The following is a 17,404-nucleotide window of genomic DNA, read 5'->3' as shown; positions in this document are numbered from 1 at the left end:
AATCGTGGAATGCCAGAATGGGTTGGAAGGGACCTTAAAGCCCATCCAGTGCCACTCCTGCCATGGGCAGGGACACCTCCCACTGTCCCAGGCTGCCCCAATCCCTGTCCAGCCTGGCCTTGGGCACTTCTGGGGGTCCAGGGGCAGCCACAGCTGCTCTGGGCACCCTGTGCCACAGAAAACTTCCAGAAGGAACAGCTTCTCAACAGGGAGACAGAACCAAGCATTGGAACAGAATCTTGGCATTTCTTGGCAGGTTCCATGCAAGAGAGGACAATTCTGGGAGCTGAGGAGAGCCTGGAGCAGTGGGGCTGGGCAGAGGAAGCTGCTGGGGCTCCACACACTCAGGAACAGCACAGGCAAGGGGGAAGGTTCTGGCATGGAGCAGCTTGATTTCATCTCAGGTTAATTGCTTAAGGGTTAGGGATGAGGCTCAGCTCCCAGCTCTGTCATTCGAGCTGAGCAGCTTTTTAATGGCCTGGAAAGCTGCCCAGGCTTTAGCAAAGACACCTTTTCAGGGCACTGTGAGCAGAGTAAATAAATAAAGAGTGGAATCAGAAGCGAGCTATAACATCACCGCCAATACATTCCATCCCCCTGAAATTAATTTCTCAGAACTGTTGCATTGGAGCTTCCAGCTGCATTAATCACCTGCATTCTGCTTTACTGCTCAGCACCACAGATAACCCCAATGGCCCCCGGGAGGGGGAAAACCAACAGAGCTTCCCTCAACTTGGTCTGTGCCATGCCAGGGATCGGGTACAGGCTTCAGCCAAGGCACTGAAACTGGAAAGAGCTCACATTTTACCCCAAGGAAACTGCTTCCAGACACAGCTCCCAGCGTGGGCTCAGCTGGCAGAATGGCACAGGAAGGTTGAGGGGACAATGTGTCTTCTGGTCACCCCAAGCAGTCAGTGCTGTCAGTGGCTCTGTAGGTCTGAAAGCCTTTTGCATCCAACATGCATTTGTAAAACAGCAGAGAAATTAGGCCTGGATTTTAGGCTAGAACAGGAGGTGGAGGGAGTTTTTCCCCCTGAGACTCAGGGCAGGCAGCCAAGAGGCAGCTGGGACTCAACCTTGGGATGGTCAGGAAAGTTCCAACCCAAACCATGCTGGGATCCTGATTCCCTTGCCAGTGTCCTGGGAGACAAGAGGTGTGTGGCTGCCCAGCCCAGCATCCTGCAGAGCCCCCAGGCACAGCACCTGCAGCCCCCTGCTTCGGTTTCCCTGTGCAGTGAGACAGAGGCAGGGGACACAGGGGCAGCTCTGGAGAAGCCATGTGCCAGCATGTGACACACAGGGATTGTCCCTTCCCTTCCCTTCCCTTCCCTTCCCTTCCCTTCCCTTCCCTTCCCTTCCCTTCCCTTCCCTTCCCTTCCCTTCCCTTCCCTTCCCTTCCCTTCCCTTCCCTTCCCTTCCCTTCCCTTCCCTTCCCTTCCCTTCCCTTCCCATTCAGGCAAGGGAGAGCGTCAGTCATTCATAAAAAACACAAGATTTCTGCAAAGGGAGATGACTCCCACTCCGTGTGAAGGATGTTGGATTCCCACTGGAACCCAGAGTTCCAGAAGCCCGAGCTGGAAAAGCAAAGTGCCAAAGCAGGCTGGGCTCCCCAAACCAGCACCCCGTGCCCCGAGCCGGCTGCACCTTCTGCTCCATCCCCTGCTCTGGGGAGGCTCACACCCCGAGGGGCAGAGCCAAAGGCTGGCAGGGTGATGGAGCAGCCAGGGCTGGAGAGGAAGAGCTGCTGGGCTGTGCCTGGGAGGGGCTGGTGTCACCTTGACCAGAAAGTGCCAGGGACTGGCAGTTGTGGGGATGGTTTTTGAGCAAGGCTGAAGTCTCTGCACAAAGAGACTATTTTTGTACCACGGAGACAGGACTGACGAGAACACTGCGTATGCAGATGCTGAGACTTAAACCAAGAATGGTTAAAAAGAAGTTTGCCAAGAAAAGAAAAGGCTCTTCTCCTCCCCCACCAGTGCTGAGCCAGCCTGAAGAATGGGGCAGGAACAGATTTGGAGCAGAGCTGGAAAATGCCATGAGCAGAGCCAGTGCATGGCAAGGCCTTTCTTTCCCTTTCCCTTTCCCTTTCCCTTTCCCTTTCCCTTTCCCTTTCCCTTTCCCTTTCCCTTTCCCTTTCCCTTTCCCTTTCCCTTTCCCTTTCCCTTTCCCTTTCCCTTTCCCTTTCCCTTTCCCTTTCCCTTTCCCTTTCCCTTTCCCTCAGGGTGGCAGAACCCACCTGGTTCCTGCTACCCAGTCCACCAGCAGGTTTCTGGTGAAACGAACTGATGCAATAATATCTCATCCCTGACTAATTGCATTTGAAGTTTCTCCTCTTCCCTTGTCTAAATAAGAAAAAAAAAAAAAAAATCCTCCCTGTGAGGGTGGGCCAGCCCTGGCACAGGGTGCCCAGAGAAGCTGTGGCTGCCCCTGGATCCCTGGGAGAGGATCCCAGGTTGGATAGGGCTTGGGACAGTGGGAGGTGACCCTGCCACCAGTCTCCCAGAGCACTGGAACTCCCAATCTCCTGCAGCAGAGACTCAGGAAGGGGCAGCTGGACCCACGTCGAAAGCCAAGTGTGTCTGAAACCTCTGCACTCACATTTGCTGCATTTGACAGAACACAGAGCTTTGCCTTCGAGATTAGAGGCTGCTGCTTTCCCCGGCTCATGGCAAAGAAAGCTTTAAATTATCTCTGCTGAAGAAGAATTAGCACAGTTCATGTGAAGAGACCATTTTAAAGTGAATTTCATAGTGATTTAAACAGCATAATAGCAAACACAACACAGCCTCAGCTTACTGCCTGCATTCAACAAACCCTGGCAGGGACATAAACCCCAAACCTCGCACTGGATTCCCAAATTTCCCGTGTGGAAAATCCCCTCGGTATGCAGGGAACGACTCACAGCAGACAGAAGTGGTCTGGCATCCCTTCCAGGGAAAGCAAGAGGGCAGGGGTGGCAGTGTGACAGCTCCAGGTGGCATCCTGCCACTGGCTGGGTTGTTTTTATGGGCATGCACCAGGGACGGGGAGCAGCCCTGCCTGCACAGGGCTGGGAGAACACCTCTGGTGAGAAACAGCTCTGAACCCCAGCAAAAGCCATGCCAGGAAGTTCAGGAACAAGGGAGTGAGGGTGAGGACCTTTGTGTCAATGAGAAAAGCTCCAAAAAAATCACACAGACAGCCCAGAGGAGGTTACACACGAGAGGGAAACAGGTCCTGCTTGGGGCTCCAGCAGCGTGCTGGGACTCAGAGCCCTTTAAAGTCGCTGCCGGCCAAACCCAGTCTGTGATTCCAGAATTCTGGAGCATCCTTTGTGCCACCCTCCCCGTTCCTGGGCAGCCTGCCCGAGCCTGTCACGCCGCGAAGGCACTTTGACATTGCTACACCGGCGAGGAGTGACACCAGAAGTGTTTCTCTGTCGTTTCCAGCCTCCCAGCCCCAGCCAGGCTCCCGGAGCACGGGCCCCGAGGGCACAGGGGCCGCTCCCGGGTCAAACACAGCCTTGCCCCCGGCAGCTCCCCGCCACTAAATCCATTTTTATTGACAAAAGATCTCGTCCTCTCGTCAGACAACTGCAGAGGATTACGGATGAGAGCCGTTCTCCTCTGGCTGCTGCTGCCAACACCAAAGAAAACACGCTGCCTTTCCGAGCAGCAGAAGAAACGCCGAGCTCAGCCGCTCTCCCAGGGCAGCCTTTGCATCTCCCCATCCTCCAGACGTGTAACTCACACGCGCCTCGGCGGTGGTTTTATCGCAGCTCCAGCAGAGCGGGGCTCCCACGGCACCTGCCCTGCGGCGTCCCGGGGCTGGCAGAGCGCAGAGACCCCTGAACACCTACAGGAGCCGCACTGCTGGGTGGGCACAGGCTGCCACACACACCTCATCCCGCTCCCAGACAGGCACAGACCCAGCTCAGCCCAGCCCGGCATTGCACAGGGAGGACACGGACACAACCACCCGCTCCAGCTCCTCCTTCAGCCAGCAGCCGCCTCTGCACTGGGGTCCCAGACCCCTGCCCAGCCCTGAGACAGGGAGAGCTGCTCAGTGACAGGGCCGGAGCCATGGCAGCCTGGCAGGAGGAAGAGCCGGGCAGAAGGAGCTGGGAGGGAGCGAGGCAGAGACATCTTCATCCCACGGGAAATGTCAGAGCAGAGAGCAGGTGCCCTCGCTCCAGGGGCAGATGGCACAGCACGGGAGCTGGAGGAGTTAATTAGCAGGACAACAGAAAGCAGCAAGTTGCGGGAAGGTTGGGAGGGTTTGCCAAAGCGCCGGCCAGGGCAGCCCAGAAGAGCGGGAGCTGCGGGGAGGGATCGGGGTCCTGTTCTCCATGGTGAGAGGGGTCTGGGGGCACAGCATGGAGCCCTTCCCATGGGGAAATTCCTCCTGAAATCCTTCCTGAAATCCCCTCCCCAAGCCACAGATGGGGACAATTTACACACAAAATTGAAATGTTGCTACACTGGCCCCTTACCTTCCCAGAGCAACTCTGATATTTATTAACACATCCTGATTAGATGACCTTTAACAGGATCATGCAAAGAAGGTCATTTTAATGATTATTTTGTCTACAATTTAAATAATTATCCATTCTACTAATAGCTTCAGCTATAATTAGGTTTGCCAACTGGAATACATTTATACAGGCTGACTCTGGATCCTGGAGACCAGTCACACACTGGCTGTGGGTCAGTCACCGGCTGTAGGTCAGTCACACTCTGCTGTGGGTCAATCACTCACTGCTGTGGGTCACACACTAATCCTAGCCCCTAACCCTAAGTAAGCACTGACCAGTCACTCCAGCCCAGTGGTCACTGGGCCCACACGAGAGCCAGGAGTGCCAAAGCTGGGAATGAGGAGCAGCAGAGCTGAGCAGGAAAGGGCCCTGGGGCTGTCAGCCCCTCTGGAGCATCCCAGCAGTTCTCCCTTCAGGAGAGACCCCAGCAGACAGGACAGCAGTGTGGAACAGACAGGACAGCAGTGTGGAACACAAGTCCTGCCATGCCTGCAGCACAAACACAGCCCCGTGTCTGCAGCACCAGCGGTTCCAGCTACAGCTTCATTCCCTGCTGCAAGAAGCAATTAATCTTTCATTTTTTCCTGCTTGGAGACACTATCATGTGTAATTAGCCCTCTCTCCCAGATGGAAGCTCCTGCTTGGCAGTCTTGGCAAGGTTAAACACACAGCCACGCTCTCGCTCTCCTCAAGGAGCTTCAAACACAACCAGATCAAACAGACACCCCAAAGTGGGAGCACTCAACAGTGACAGAGACTCTGACATTTCACTGGTCTCCAGGGATTCCACTCTGCTCCCCAAGCGTGCAGCACCAGCTCCCGCCGGGTTCTCTCTGCAGCACCAACCTCCATCCCTGCAGCACGTCAGCGCCCTGAACCTCCAGCTGCAGAGTTCCACCTCAGTAATTAGAATTACCCAGTTAGGATGTAAGTATTCAGGTAGACCATGAGCCCTGCGCAGGTACAAAATGGTTTTCCCAATTCTCCAGCACTACGAAGACACAGAGATCAAGGAGTGAAGCCTGAAGATATTTTTCTTTTAGCACATTTTTTTTTTCCCCTGGGCTCCAGGTCTAGGCCACAGGGAAGAGCAGCTCTGGGATCTCAGCTGGCAGCAAAGCCCCAGCCCAGGCTGAAGCATCCCTGCCCTGCACAGCTCCCAGCACAGCTCCCTTCCCTCTCCAGCTCAGCAGAACCACTGGCCCCCTGCAGGGATGAACCCACTGCAAGCTTTGACAGCTGCAATAAATCAAACTCCTCCTTTCTCTGGGATTCGCTGGAGATTGATATTTGTGGAAGAGTTACCAGTTTGCTGCAGCAGCTGCAGAAACACATCCCTGTATCCAGCACAGCCTGATGCCACCAGACCTGCCAGCAGTACAGGTGGCTCTGGATGCACACCGTGGTGATCACGAGCCTTGGAGCAGAGGAAAACTCCAGCTTTCCATGGTTCAAAGCAAATCCCTGGCCCTGGCCCATTTCTGAAGCCAACAAGGCATTGCTGTGTGCTGAAGTCGTTCTTCCTCTCCTGATTCAAAGCTCCTTAAGGATGATCTGATTATATAATTATAAATATGATATATTATAGATATAATTATGCTGCTGTAAGAGCAAGACTGACAGTGCAGGAGGAAGGAAGCTTGCCCTGCCTGCATTCCCAGTGACACCCCCGTGTCACAGGGGCAGGGGACAGACCCCAAGGGCTCTGGTTGCCTTTGCTGAAGAGAAGAAAAAAATAACAAAAAATAAAAGAGGGAAAAAAAAAAAAAAAAAAAAAGCTATAAAAGGGCCATTTTTTCCCTGCCTTAGTCCCAAGGACTGCATTCCATCTTCATTTTCAGAAGTTATGTGTTAAAAGATTAATTAACGGTGCTGGGCAGCTGTTACCTGTCTGCTGCCTGTGCCATGGTGCTGATGCTCCCCCGGGGACAGCAGTGAGTGACGGGGACTGTGACCAAGGGCCTTTACACCAGCCATGCTATGGAGCGGGGTGTGTTAAACCTGTGACAATTTTATTTACACCCTTCCCGGGCAGAGGCTGCCCAGAGTCACCCAGAGCTGCTGCAGAGACCAGCTGGGCGCTGCCTGCCCCAGGGCCCCTCGTGTGGCACGGCTGGGGCAGGGCTGGTGGCAGCGAGGGCAGAACATCGTGCCCAGCCTCAGCCAGAGCTCTGCGGGGACAGCGGCGGTGTCCCCGGGCACTGCAGCCCCCGCTGCCCTCCCCTGACCGGCACAGCTCTGCCGGCTGTCCCCGCTGCCAAACCCCGTCCTCCTCCAGCAAGGGGAGTGATTTCGGCATTTCTGTCCCCTCGGGCACCCGCCCAGCCGCTGCCGGGGCCACTCCCGGCCGTGGGCTGGTGGCCCCTCGGCATCACCCAGCTCTGCTCAGCCACCAGCTCCTTCCCCCGGCACTGCCCTGGAGCCTGACCGGCCCCATCCCATCTGGGCACCAACAAGGACCCCAATACCCATCAAAGCAGAGATCCGGGGGGTGACATCCAGCCCCGCAGCGGGGCACAGGCGTGAGGCGTGCTGCGGACACTCCGTGCCGCTGTCCGTGCGTGTGTGAGGTGACAGAGAGCAGAGAGACACTGACAGTGTCAGAGCTGCAGCCACGGCCGGAGGGAACCCGGCAGTGCCACATCGTGTCACAGCAAAGGGCTCAAGGGCTGTGAGACCTCCGGCAGCTGTCCCCGGAGTGAGGGGACAGCGCTCTGCCACATCCCCCGCGGCCCGCAGGGGGACACGGACACCTGCAGCCCTCAGCGAAGGGACCACCCCTCTCCACCCTGCCCTCATTTCTCCGTGCCTTCTCAGCTCTCCTTGCCCCGTTCCAGCAGCGGGGAGTGAAAGTGCCTGGAGAAAAGGCTGGGACCTTTTGGAAGGTGAGCAGTTCAAAGCCATCACTTGCCTCTCCTGCAGCAGCTCCGTCCCCTCTGTGACCTGATCCGGGCCAGGGCATTAGGACAGATGCTGTGCATGCACACACTGACCCCCTGCTCCTTGTAGGGACCTAACCCTAACCCTAATCCTGACCCCTAACCCTGACCCCTAACACTAATCCTGGCAGTGCCATGGGCACCGGCGATGGAAGAGGGATGCTCCCAGCGTCCCAGCCAAGCCTCAGCCTCTCTCCCTCACTCCAGGCAGGCAGCACCTCTTGCCCACACCTCCATCAGCAGTCTCTGCTTGTCCCTGGCACAGGAAGCCCTCAGGGGCTTCTGTCCTGTGGGGGACAGCAGTGCCACCCTGCCACCTCCCCCAGGGTTCTTCTGTCCTGTGGGGGACAGCAGTGCCACCCTGCCACCTTCCTCTGGGTTCCTGCACCGGTGGAGGAAGGGCAGTCTGCGCAGACACCAGGGCTCAGGAGGGGGAGCAGCCGCCCAGAACAAACCTCACCCACTCTGAGAGCCCGATCCCCCCCAGCCCCTCTCTCCCCAGCACAGGGCACAGCCCCGTTTTTGGGAGGGTGGCCGACAATGCGTGTTGAGCCTCCACCTTCCGCAGCCTGTTACGCCGCCTGCTCCCACCACTTCTATTTTTAAGGGTGAGAGCTGTGGTGCTCTGTCGTTTCCCCAATTCGAGCTCCTCTCTCCCAGCAGTTCCCCAAATTAGGCAGTTTCCACGGTAAAGCACAGAACCTGCCAGACAGGCCTGAGTGGTGCTGGCAGAGCTGGGCTGGAGAGCCCAGCCCCGCTGCCCCCGAGCTGGGCACCCACTGGGAAATAAAACCCTCAGGGAAACAAGGATGGGGACTTAGCTAGCAAGGGTTTGGGGGTTTTCTGACACGAGGGATAGAAGGTCATTGGGACAAAGCTGCAGGCTCAGCCCCAAAGGGAAATCTCTGCCCCCTCATGCGTTCCCTCTGCTCTGCTGAGCACAAGTCATTGGGTGGTTTGAGTGTTTTAAGTGTCCCAGAGTCACCACAACTACAGAATCTCAGTGCCTGAGGGGATTTAAAAGCCACGTGGACACGGCACGTGGGGATGTGAGGTAGTGGTGGACCTTGGAGTGCTGGGGAATGGTTGGATTTGGTGATTCTTAGAGGCTTTTCCAACCTAAACCACCCTATAAATTAGAGACGATGTGAAACAACAACCCAGGAGTGCCCTGAGCCAAGGAAGCTGGAGGAGCACCTTCTGTGGGTGCTGTGAAGCCCAGGCAGCCCCCACAGGACCCATACTTACATCCGAGGCAGGGCCCTTGTCGGCACCGGGGCAGGAGAAGGTGACGAATTCATGGCACCTCTTGTGCACCACGAAGCAGCAAACTGCAAAGAGAACACAGGGACAGGGTCAGGGGCACGGCACTGGCACCACGAGAGCCAAGAGGTGACACAACAAACCACGGCTGTGTCGGACTCCTGAGCAGTCCCAGGAGAGATTTTCAGGCAAACCTGTGCGGCAGATTTTTAAACCTTAGGGAATATCCCCACCCAGACCAGGCATTTTGGTGAAACTCAGCAGAACAAAGTGTGGAGTGAACGTCAGAGGAGGGCTGGGAACACTTCTGTTGCTCTGAGCTCATTGTCACTCGTGGCACACGCTCTGAGGTCACCGCCGGGAATGAAGAGAGGGAGAATCTGGCGTTCGCGGGGATCTGAGCTGAAAAGTGCATGTGGCCAAAAATGGAAGATTGTACCCAAGGGAACAGGTGGGCAATTTTCCTCCCACAGCTCTGCTTTTCTTCAGCATCTCCCCAGCCTCCGTTTGCCAGACCAGAAGACACGCACATCTTCCTCCCCTCACTCACGTCAATGCCAGCCTTGCCCTCCTGGGAACGGCACAGGGAAATCAATCCTGACGTGCCACTGCCCAGACTTCCCTGCAGAAGTATCCAGAGCTAAACCCCATCCCCTAAACCACCAAACCCTTTCAGCACGTGCCAGCCTGGAGCTGCCAGCACCCTTTCTGCAGTTTGTGCAGCCAAAGCTCTACATTTCAAGGCTGATTTTTTTTTCCCCAAATGCCAAATAAGCACCTCACCTTCAGTGACAGACCTTGAAGAATCATTTGTCACTGTAGGTAACTTCAACTGGGATGGTCCAGATCCTCCTCCAGGGGTCTCAGCCCCTCTGACCCTGCAGCTGGAGGTGGCAGCACTGCTGGGGCTCCCCAGCTCTGGGGAACAGAGGCACCACCTCGCAGGCAGTGTCACCTCTGTCACCTCCTAGGGGCCAGCTCTGGCCTGGGCCAGCTGCACTGTGCATTCACACCCAGGGGTGCTCAGCCCCATCCCATGCAATGAAACCTCAGCTCCAAGAGGCCCAAAGGGAGCCCAGGCAGGAAAGAGGCAAAGAGAACAAGCCCTGGTTCTGAGGGGAGCCTGGGCACCACACTCTGCCTCAGGCCTCTCCCATCCACCACTTCCTTTTCCCAAAAGCTGCAGTTACACTGAATAAAAGCCTCTGGAAGATGAGGGGCAGGGACTGAGGTTTGGAGACAGAGCACAGGAACCAAACTGAGCTGTGCAAGAACGGAGCAAGTTCCAGTTGCAGAAATATGGGACTTTTCCTAATGAACAATGAAAAGGCAAGTGACATTGGCCATGAACTTCACAGTCCCCTCCTTGTGCCCTGCTACATGCAGCTGTAAATGCATTTTCCTTTTCACATTTTCCATTGTGAACAAAAACAAACCCAGAAGGCTTTAGAGGCAGAACAGCTGCCAAGAGCTCTCTCCTTGCAGGACCTCTCACTTGCTTTTCTGAGTCAAACAAACAAACATTTTCTTGAAAGCATTGCTCACCATTTCTGTCATTTGTATATGGAGACAGAAGCATCTGGGAAGCAGGAAGGAAGAAATTAGAGCTCTATTAGCAGGGATTTCTCCTGAAGTGTGTGTACAAACCATGACACAGGCGCAGGGTGGGCGCTGCTGCCACAGGCTGGGATGTCCTGGGAGCTTCCCAGTGGAGCTGGGACCATTCCAGCTCAGCAGAGGAAACCAGAGTGCCACCAGACTAAACTCACCCTGGAATGCTCTGGATGGGAAGGGACCTTAAAGGGCATCCCTGGAAGTGGCCAAGCCCAGGCTGGAACAAGCTGGGACAGTGGAAGGTGTCCCTGTCCATGGCAGGGGTGGCCCTGGATGGGCTTTAAGGTCTTTTCCCACCCAAACCATTCCAGGACTCTGTGATTCTGATCTATGGCAAGGATAATCCTCTGGAAGATGGGCAAGCCGAACACTTCCCTACACACCCAAGGCACACCAGAGCTCTCTGCCCCCGGCAGCAGTGGGGGCTTTGCCTCCACCCTTCCCAAGAAGCTGCACAAGCCTCAGAAAGATCCACTGGAACATTTCCCATGTGCTCAGGTGAGTGCTCCATCCATGCAAAAGGAAAACAGGGCCAACAGAATGACTCAGGAGCAGGATCTCGTGTCAGTTTTCCCCTCTCAGCTCCCAGACCTGGCCTGCCCAATGGACGTGAGGAGGTTGCAGAGATCTTTCCACTGCCATGCCCTCCTGCTGTCATCACACTTCAGCAGTTTAAGCCCATGTCTTTGTCAGTTTACAAACCCCAGCACGAGCAGCAGCTTTCCCAGGTTGCTAATTAGACAGTTAATTTGTAAATCTTATTATTTGGGTAATAAAGTTATCAAATCCCACCGGTTGGCTACAAACATCCCAAGTCACTTGTAGGCAGCAAGAATGAAAGATTAACCTTTCCCATTCCTTACTGCAAAATGCAGGAGATTTCCTGGCCCTAAAGTCCCCTTCAGGGCCAGCTCCATCACAGGGCTCTGAGGAGACATCCCTGTCCTGGGAGAAGGGAAGGATACAAACCCTATGGAAGGCAAAGAGCTCTGAGCCCAGCGACTCTCCACAGCCTCAGGAAATTTGCTGGAACCCACAGTTTTCACAGCAGCCCCAGCACAGTGTCTCAGATCTGAAAAGATTTGTCCCAAAACATCAGGGCAAGATCACACACCTCTGTTCCCTGGGATCCTGACACAGTCCTTAGAAGAAAGATCTCCTGAAAGGTTGGGTTTGAGAGCCAAGAAACCACAACAGCAGCAGGGCATTCTCAAACCCTAGGAAACGTCTTATTGTGGAGGATGAAAAGAGAGAAAATGCTAGAAAATGCTAACACAGTATTGCTTATATATATATACACACACACACACAGAGAAAGGCGTCTTGGCTTAAACCACTGCTCAAAAACCCTCCAGAAAAACCACAGAGCAGTTTCCCTACTGATTCCAGAAGGTGCAAATCAGTAAAACCACACCAGAAGGTGTTCCAGGCGTTTGAAGGCTGCAGAACACACGTCTGGCTGCAGCTCCAGCACGGGAAGGGCTGCCCCAGGCCAGGGGACAGCATCCCCAGCTCCAGCTGCCCAAGGCTCAGGGCGTTCCCCGGGCTGCAGAGGGACAGGCTGCAGAATCCCAGCTCCAAGCAGCAGCGTGGGGCTGGCAGCACTTGGCTGCCTGCACAAGCTGCAAATTCCTGCAGCAGCAGCAGCAGGAGCTGCGGCAGCTGCTGATCCCGAGAGCGGCATTCCCCCAGCCCTACACACGCCCCTTGCTCCTGCAGGACATTCCCGGGTCTCCTGTTCCCAGGGTGAACAAGCTCGGGAGCCTGTCCCTGCCATCCGTCACCTCACCGGCTCCCTGTCCCCTCGGGCACTTTGCCCGAAGATAACGCCGTGCCCAAAGATTTGCTCTCAGAACACAAAATCCCTCCCAGGCCAGGGGTTCTGCCCAGGAAAAGCCCTTTCCCAAAGCTGTAAGCTCCTTACCCAGGCACCAGGCTGCCCTGGGAGCCAGCCCAGCACAGGCATTCCCAGGGATATGAAAGCTCAGGAGAAGCCCAAGCCAGTGTTCATTGGCAAACTCCTGAGACTGCTGTGCCCATCCTGAAGAGCCCAGAGCCGTGGCACTCCTGGCACATGGAGGAGCTGCCTCAGGGTGACAAATACTCCCGTGGCCTGTTGCCTCAAGTTTGCCTGCTTTTCACTGTTTGCATATTGTTCTCACGCAGCTTCAAGTAAACGATGTACATTTTTAGAAAATTATCTTTGTTGACATGCTTCTTCTCTCTAGGAGGAGAAAGATGATTGATGGTGATGTTCACCAACGAGGTCGAAGAGGTGGCTACCTGTGTAGCCAATCTTGGCCTGTCGGTAAAATTGTATATATTTTGGAGTCAGAAGAATAAAGTAGAAGCTTTCCTTCTTGACCTCCTGCTGGCCTGCCTCATCCTTTCCTGCTCCTAACAGCAGCCGCAAGTGTGACTGTCACACGTGGCCGTGCTCACCCCCAGGCTGGGACACGGGGTGGGATTGGTCCCATGTCCCCCACGGAACGTCCTCAGCTGCAGGAAGGCATGCAGCCCTCCCCAGAGCTGTGACAAACGGCTTCCTGCAGGAATGAACCCTGCCTGGCAGCCCACGGAGCAGCCCTGCCTTCCACTTGATCTCCATTTGTTGCTCTAATTTCATTGCATGAACTCCTTGTCCCAATGTTCTGAAGAAGGGAATAATCAATTTTCCCGAGTCCTTCTCGAGATGAATAATTCAGGGACGTCACCTCTGCTGCCTCCTGAGTCCAGCCCTTCCCAGAACACACATTCCCACCCCAGGGAAGCCTTTGTTCCCCTCCGTCAGGCCAGGGAGAGGTCTGGAAGCACCAGGAACAGTCGTGGATACAGCATGTCAAGTAAGGGAGACAGATGGAGAGTTAACAGACACAGAAGAAGGTTCAAGCAAGATTCATCTCAAAATCAAAGCCAGGGAGGAGTTCAGCCATCCCCAGGGAGCTGACAGAGCTGAGCTTTGGCAGATGGCTCCAGTATCAGGGAAGCTCAAAGATTATTTCAAGCATATCTCAGTGTGTAGCTGCTCCCTTCCAACCTGTGGATATTCTCATTTGGATAACGTCTCCACTTCCCAACCAACAACAGCTTTAGGAAACAGCTTGGAATTCAGATTAGCAAAGCTGAAGGAAACAAAATAACACCAAAAAAAAAAAAAAAAAAAAAAAGAGAGAGAGAAAAAGACTTTTTAAGGGAGCTTTGTGTTGCTCCACCTACGCTGGGCAAACCCCCGGGGTCAGAGGCACGGGCCCTGCCCCAGGGAAGGGACTGAAATGTGCCCCAGACAGAGCTGCCCACGACTTTCCATTCCATGCTAAAAAATCACACTCACGACATCAAACAGAGGCACTGAAGCATGGTAATCATAAAATAAGGGGAAAGAAGGGCTCCAGGAGGGGAAGTCCTGAATTTCTGACAGCGCTTTACAGCTTTTAATCACTTAGAGCATGCAGAGAGAGAAGCTGAGCTAAAATTTGCGCTCTTTGGATTTAATCCTCAGCTTTGGTTAAAAGCTTTCTGGGGTTCTTACAGCACAACAATCTTCAGCTCCTCAGACTTCAGCGGTTTTCCCACTGTCAGCCCCAGAGGGACAGAGTAAAGACAGCTGTGATCCCCAGGGATTTCTGGACAGCTCCAGGGATGGGGATGGCACGGGGCTGCTGCTGCTCCAGGCTCATGTACTGGGTGCCCCTTGGCTGGAGGACAAAGGCAGGGACACCAGGGACACCAGGGACCCTGCCGTCCCTCCCTGGGTCTGTGTCTGCTCCACCACGCCACAGCAACCCCAAGGAATGAGGAGGAACCTCCATCCTTTGGGAGACATTTGGGGAATTCTGCTGGTTTTGACAGCCCCAGCACAGCGGCACTGGGCTGAGCAAGGAGGTCAAGGGAGGGGACAGAGAGGACAGAAGCCACTGGGAGCCAGGAGAGGAGGAGAAGCCACTGGTTCCATGTGGAGGATGAAGGGGGGTGCAGGGGTAAGGAGGGTGAAAAGGCCTTTCTGCCTGGTTAGGGTTTTTTTTTACAGAAAAGAAGAGACATCATCCTTAAGGAAAAGGAGGGGAAATAGCACATGAGGCTCCTGCTCTGTGAGGTGTCCCCAGCTCATGTCTCTGCAAGGCTCTGATTGCCAGAACAGCTACAAAGGTTCCAATCCCAGGGAGTGATTCTTCTCCAGCCCAGTTAATCCTGCCCCAGTGGGACACAGAAACTCCATCACAGCCCTGAGGGGTCCAGCCTAGCAAAGCAGTGCTGACAGAGGTGTCATCGAGTTCCAGGAAGATAAAACTGCATTTCCTGGGGTTTCTGAAGCAAAAGCAGCAGGATGCATCTTTTTAAAGTTATACAATCATCCAGCCATCACAAAAGCAATTGGCACTGTCCCTTCTGCTCCGTGGGAGGTTCCAGCAGCAGGGCCTGGAGCAGGGACCCCACGAGACCCTGACAGCAGTCCCAGCTCTCCTCATCCCTGGGGACTGATGGGGCATGAACACAAACACGGTGGCATCAGGGCCCCCCACATCCCTTGGCCAATGCCAGATCCCATTTTGAAGGGAGGGAAGGATATTCCAGCTCCTCCTGGTCTCCCAAGGCCTTTCCAGCTGAGGAGCTCAGCAATGGGAATTGGGAATTACCTGCTGAAGAGCAGGAATTCTGATCTGTGCAAATCCCTGTCGTGAAAAGGGCAGACTGAAATATCCTCATTAACTTGGGCTCCTTACCTGCCCAAAACCCCAGAGCTAGGCTTTTCCCTCACATCTCCCATTGACTGTACGGGGAGAACTCCCAAGAAAGCTGACCCCTCACTCTCGTGCCTGTTTGCTCTGTGGGAGGGGAGAGGGCAACTTCAACCCTCGAGCCAGAGCCCTGGGATGCTGCAGAAAGGCCCCAGGCTGCCCCGTGCCCCCAGAGCTGCTGGAGCTATTTCCAGAGACACAAAGACGTTAATTTGACATTAGAGAGCCTGTCCCGGCTCCCAGAAAATCGGCTCAGAATTTAAATACTCCATCAGCATTGCTGCCACCCTGAGCTCTAACAGAGATTCACTTCCAGGATGAATAATTCAGGATGCGGAGGGGACAGAGCCACCACGGCCCTGCTGGGGGACCCAGCCCAGGGGCCAGCAGGGCTGAGCCCTGACCTTCACTGGGGACACTCCCAGGTCCCCAGGAGGGGCAGGACGTGGTGACAAAGTAGCAGCTCAAAGCGACTCACTGTTCCCATGTCCCCACTCAGACTCTGAGCCCAGCACAGCCCCCGGCCCGTGCCAGCAGCACCCACAGCTCCCCAGGGAATCTCCCGAGCAGCTGAACTCTCCTCCTGCTCCAGTTCCACCCCTGAAAGGCCCGTGGTGTTGGGAGCCCCAGCAGAGCCCCGGGGGGCAGTAGGCAGTGTCTGCGTGCAGTGTGAGAGCTGCTGCCCAGCTCCTTTCCCTGCCTGCGCCGGGGGCTCAGGAAAACACCAGGAATACAAAGCAAACGGAGCTTTGCAGAAAGGGAAAAGGAGCCTTGGTGCTCCCGGTGTATCCGGAGGGTGAAGAGACCCCAGAGATGCAGGTCTGACACGTCCCCTCTCCTCCTGCTGTCCCAGCCCAGCTTCAGGGAATGTCACCATCCCACAGCACTGCTGCGTTCTGCTCTCAGGGCTGGGCACAAGGGGCACCTGCAGGGCTCAGGTGAGACCTGGCCAACAAAACCCCCGTGAATCCAGTGCCCACCAGCAGAACCAGGAGGGGCAGAGAGGCCTGTGCTCCGGAAAGGGACACCGTCAACATTCCTCTTCTTTCATTGAAGCGGGTTGAGCGTTTTGGGGCCAGCCACGTGCTTTTAGAAGAACTTTCATGAACAAAACACCCCGAACCGCCCGCAGTTTGCCATGAAATACCATAATGAATTGACAACATCCTCTGCATGACAATGAGCGCGCTGGAGCCGGGCGGGATGAGCAGCATCAATCATCCCCGGCAATGGAAGAGGAGTGGGTGGGGACGGGGACGGTGACAGCAGCAGAGCTCGGATCAGGGAGAGATCTTCATCCTGCCGCGGCTCTGGTGTGCCAGAGCAGCACCCAGAGCTCCAAGGGCAGGGCTGCCGGGCACGGGGGCTGCTCCAGGGAGGTGCAGCTGGCCCAGGGTTTGTGCCTCTTGCTGGCACAGGAACCTGTGCCATGTTTGGTTGTGCCAGGGGCTGAGTTCCTCCGATCAGGGCATGGCACAAGTCCAGCTCCTGCTTCCTCTCCGAATTGCTTGGGTCAAAAAAGCTGCTTGGGAGCAGTGGGCAGAGCATCCCAACATCCAAAGGGACCGTGGGGGAACAGCTCTTCCCCTGCCCTGTGCCTGTCCCCGACCACACAGGCACATGGCCCAGTCCCAGCACAAAACAAGCTGTAGAGAGATCACCAACAGCTCCTGGAGAGATCACCAGTAGCTCCTGGAGAGCTCTCAGAGGGGCTCTTTGCCCTGTGGGGGTGGCCCCGGGGCATTCAGACACCACCTCATCCCATTCCCCAAATCCTGCTGCCCCCAGGACACAGTCAGGGCTGGCAGGACAGCTCCAAGCCAGCAGAAAGAATTGGGCACCTTCGTCGCTGCCCAGACCCAGGCAGGAGCAGCGCAGCCGCAGCCCAGTGCTCCCACCCCCAGAGCGGCCCTGCAGGAAGGGGAGAGAAGGAGCTTCTCCCAGCCCTTAATTACAGCCCGGTCACACACTGCAGCACCAGTAACAAGTGGGGGTTTAGGTTGGAATTAGGTCCTTCCCGTGTTAATGACCTTGTTTGTTAAAGCCTGGGTTGCGAGCCCTGTGGTGCAGGGTGAGAGGAACACGCTGGGCTGGAGGGGACAGCCCTGGGCCACCACGGCCAAGGCAAGCAGGAACACTGATGATTTGGGGGTTGCAGGCATTGCAGGAGGAACAGGTAGGTGCTGGCCGAGGTCAGGCAGAGGAGAAGCTCTTGAGATGCAGAACTGATGGACAGACTTGGTTGGCACCTTGGACAAATGGGCATCAAGGACACTCTGAGCCCCTCTGAAAGAGGCTGGGGTCTGGGACATCGCTGGGGACATCCCTGGGGCCTGCAG

General features: G+C 55.6%; 1 protein-coding gene across 2 annotated transcripts in view; it reads right to left on the bottom strand.

Moving 5' to 3' along the window:
- PRKCB (protein kinase C beta) overlaps positions 1-17,404 on the bottom strand; it is a 90,918-nt gene that overhangs the window by 42,752 nt on the left and 30,762 nt on the right. For both annotated transcript variants that reach the window (XM_066329946.1, XM_066329945.1), the window contains exon 3: positions 8,701-8,783. In XM_066329946.1, the coding sequence (XP_066186043.1) occupies positions 8,701-8,783 (83 nt within the window). The remainder of the gene's footprint in view (positions 1-8,700; positions 8,784-17,404) is intronic.

The sequence above is a fragment of the Sylvia atricapilla genome, chromosome 15 (assembly GCF_009819655.1).
Source record: "Sylvia atricapilla isolate bSylAtr1 chromosome 15, bSylAtr1.pri, whole genome shotgun sequence".
In the NCBI taxonomy this organism is placed as follows: Eukaryota; Metazoa; Chordata; class Aves; order Passeriformes; family Sylviidae; genus Sylvia; species Sylvia atricapilla.
Note: the sequence above shows the minus strand (reverse complement) of the source record. Positions and strands in the feature narration are given on the sequence as shown.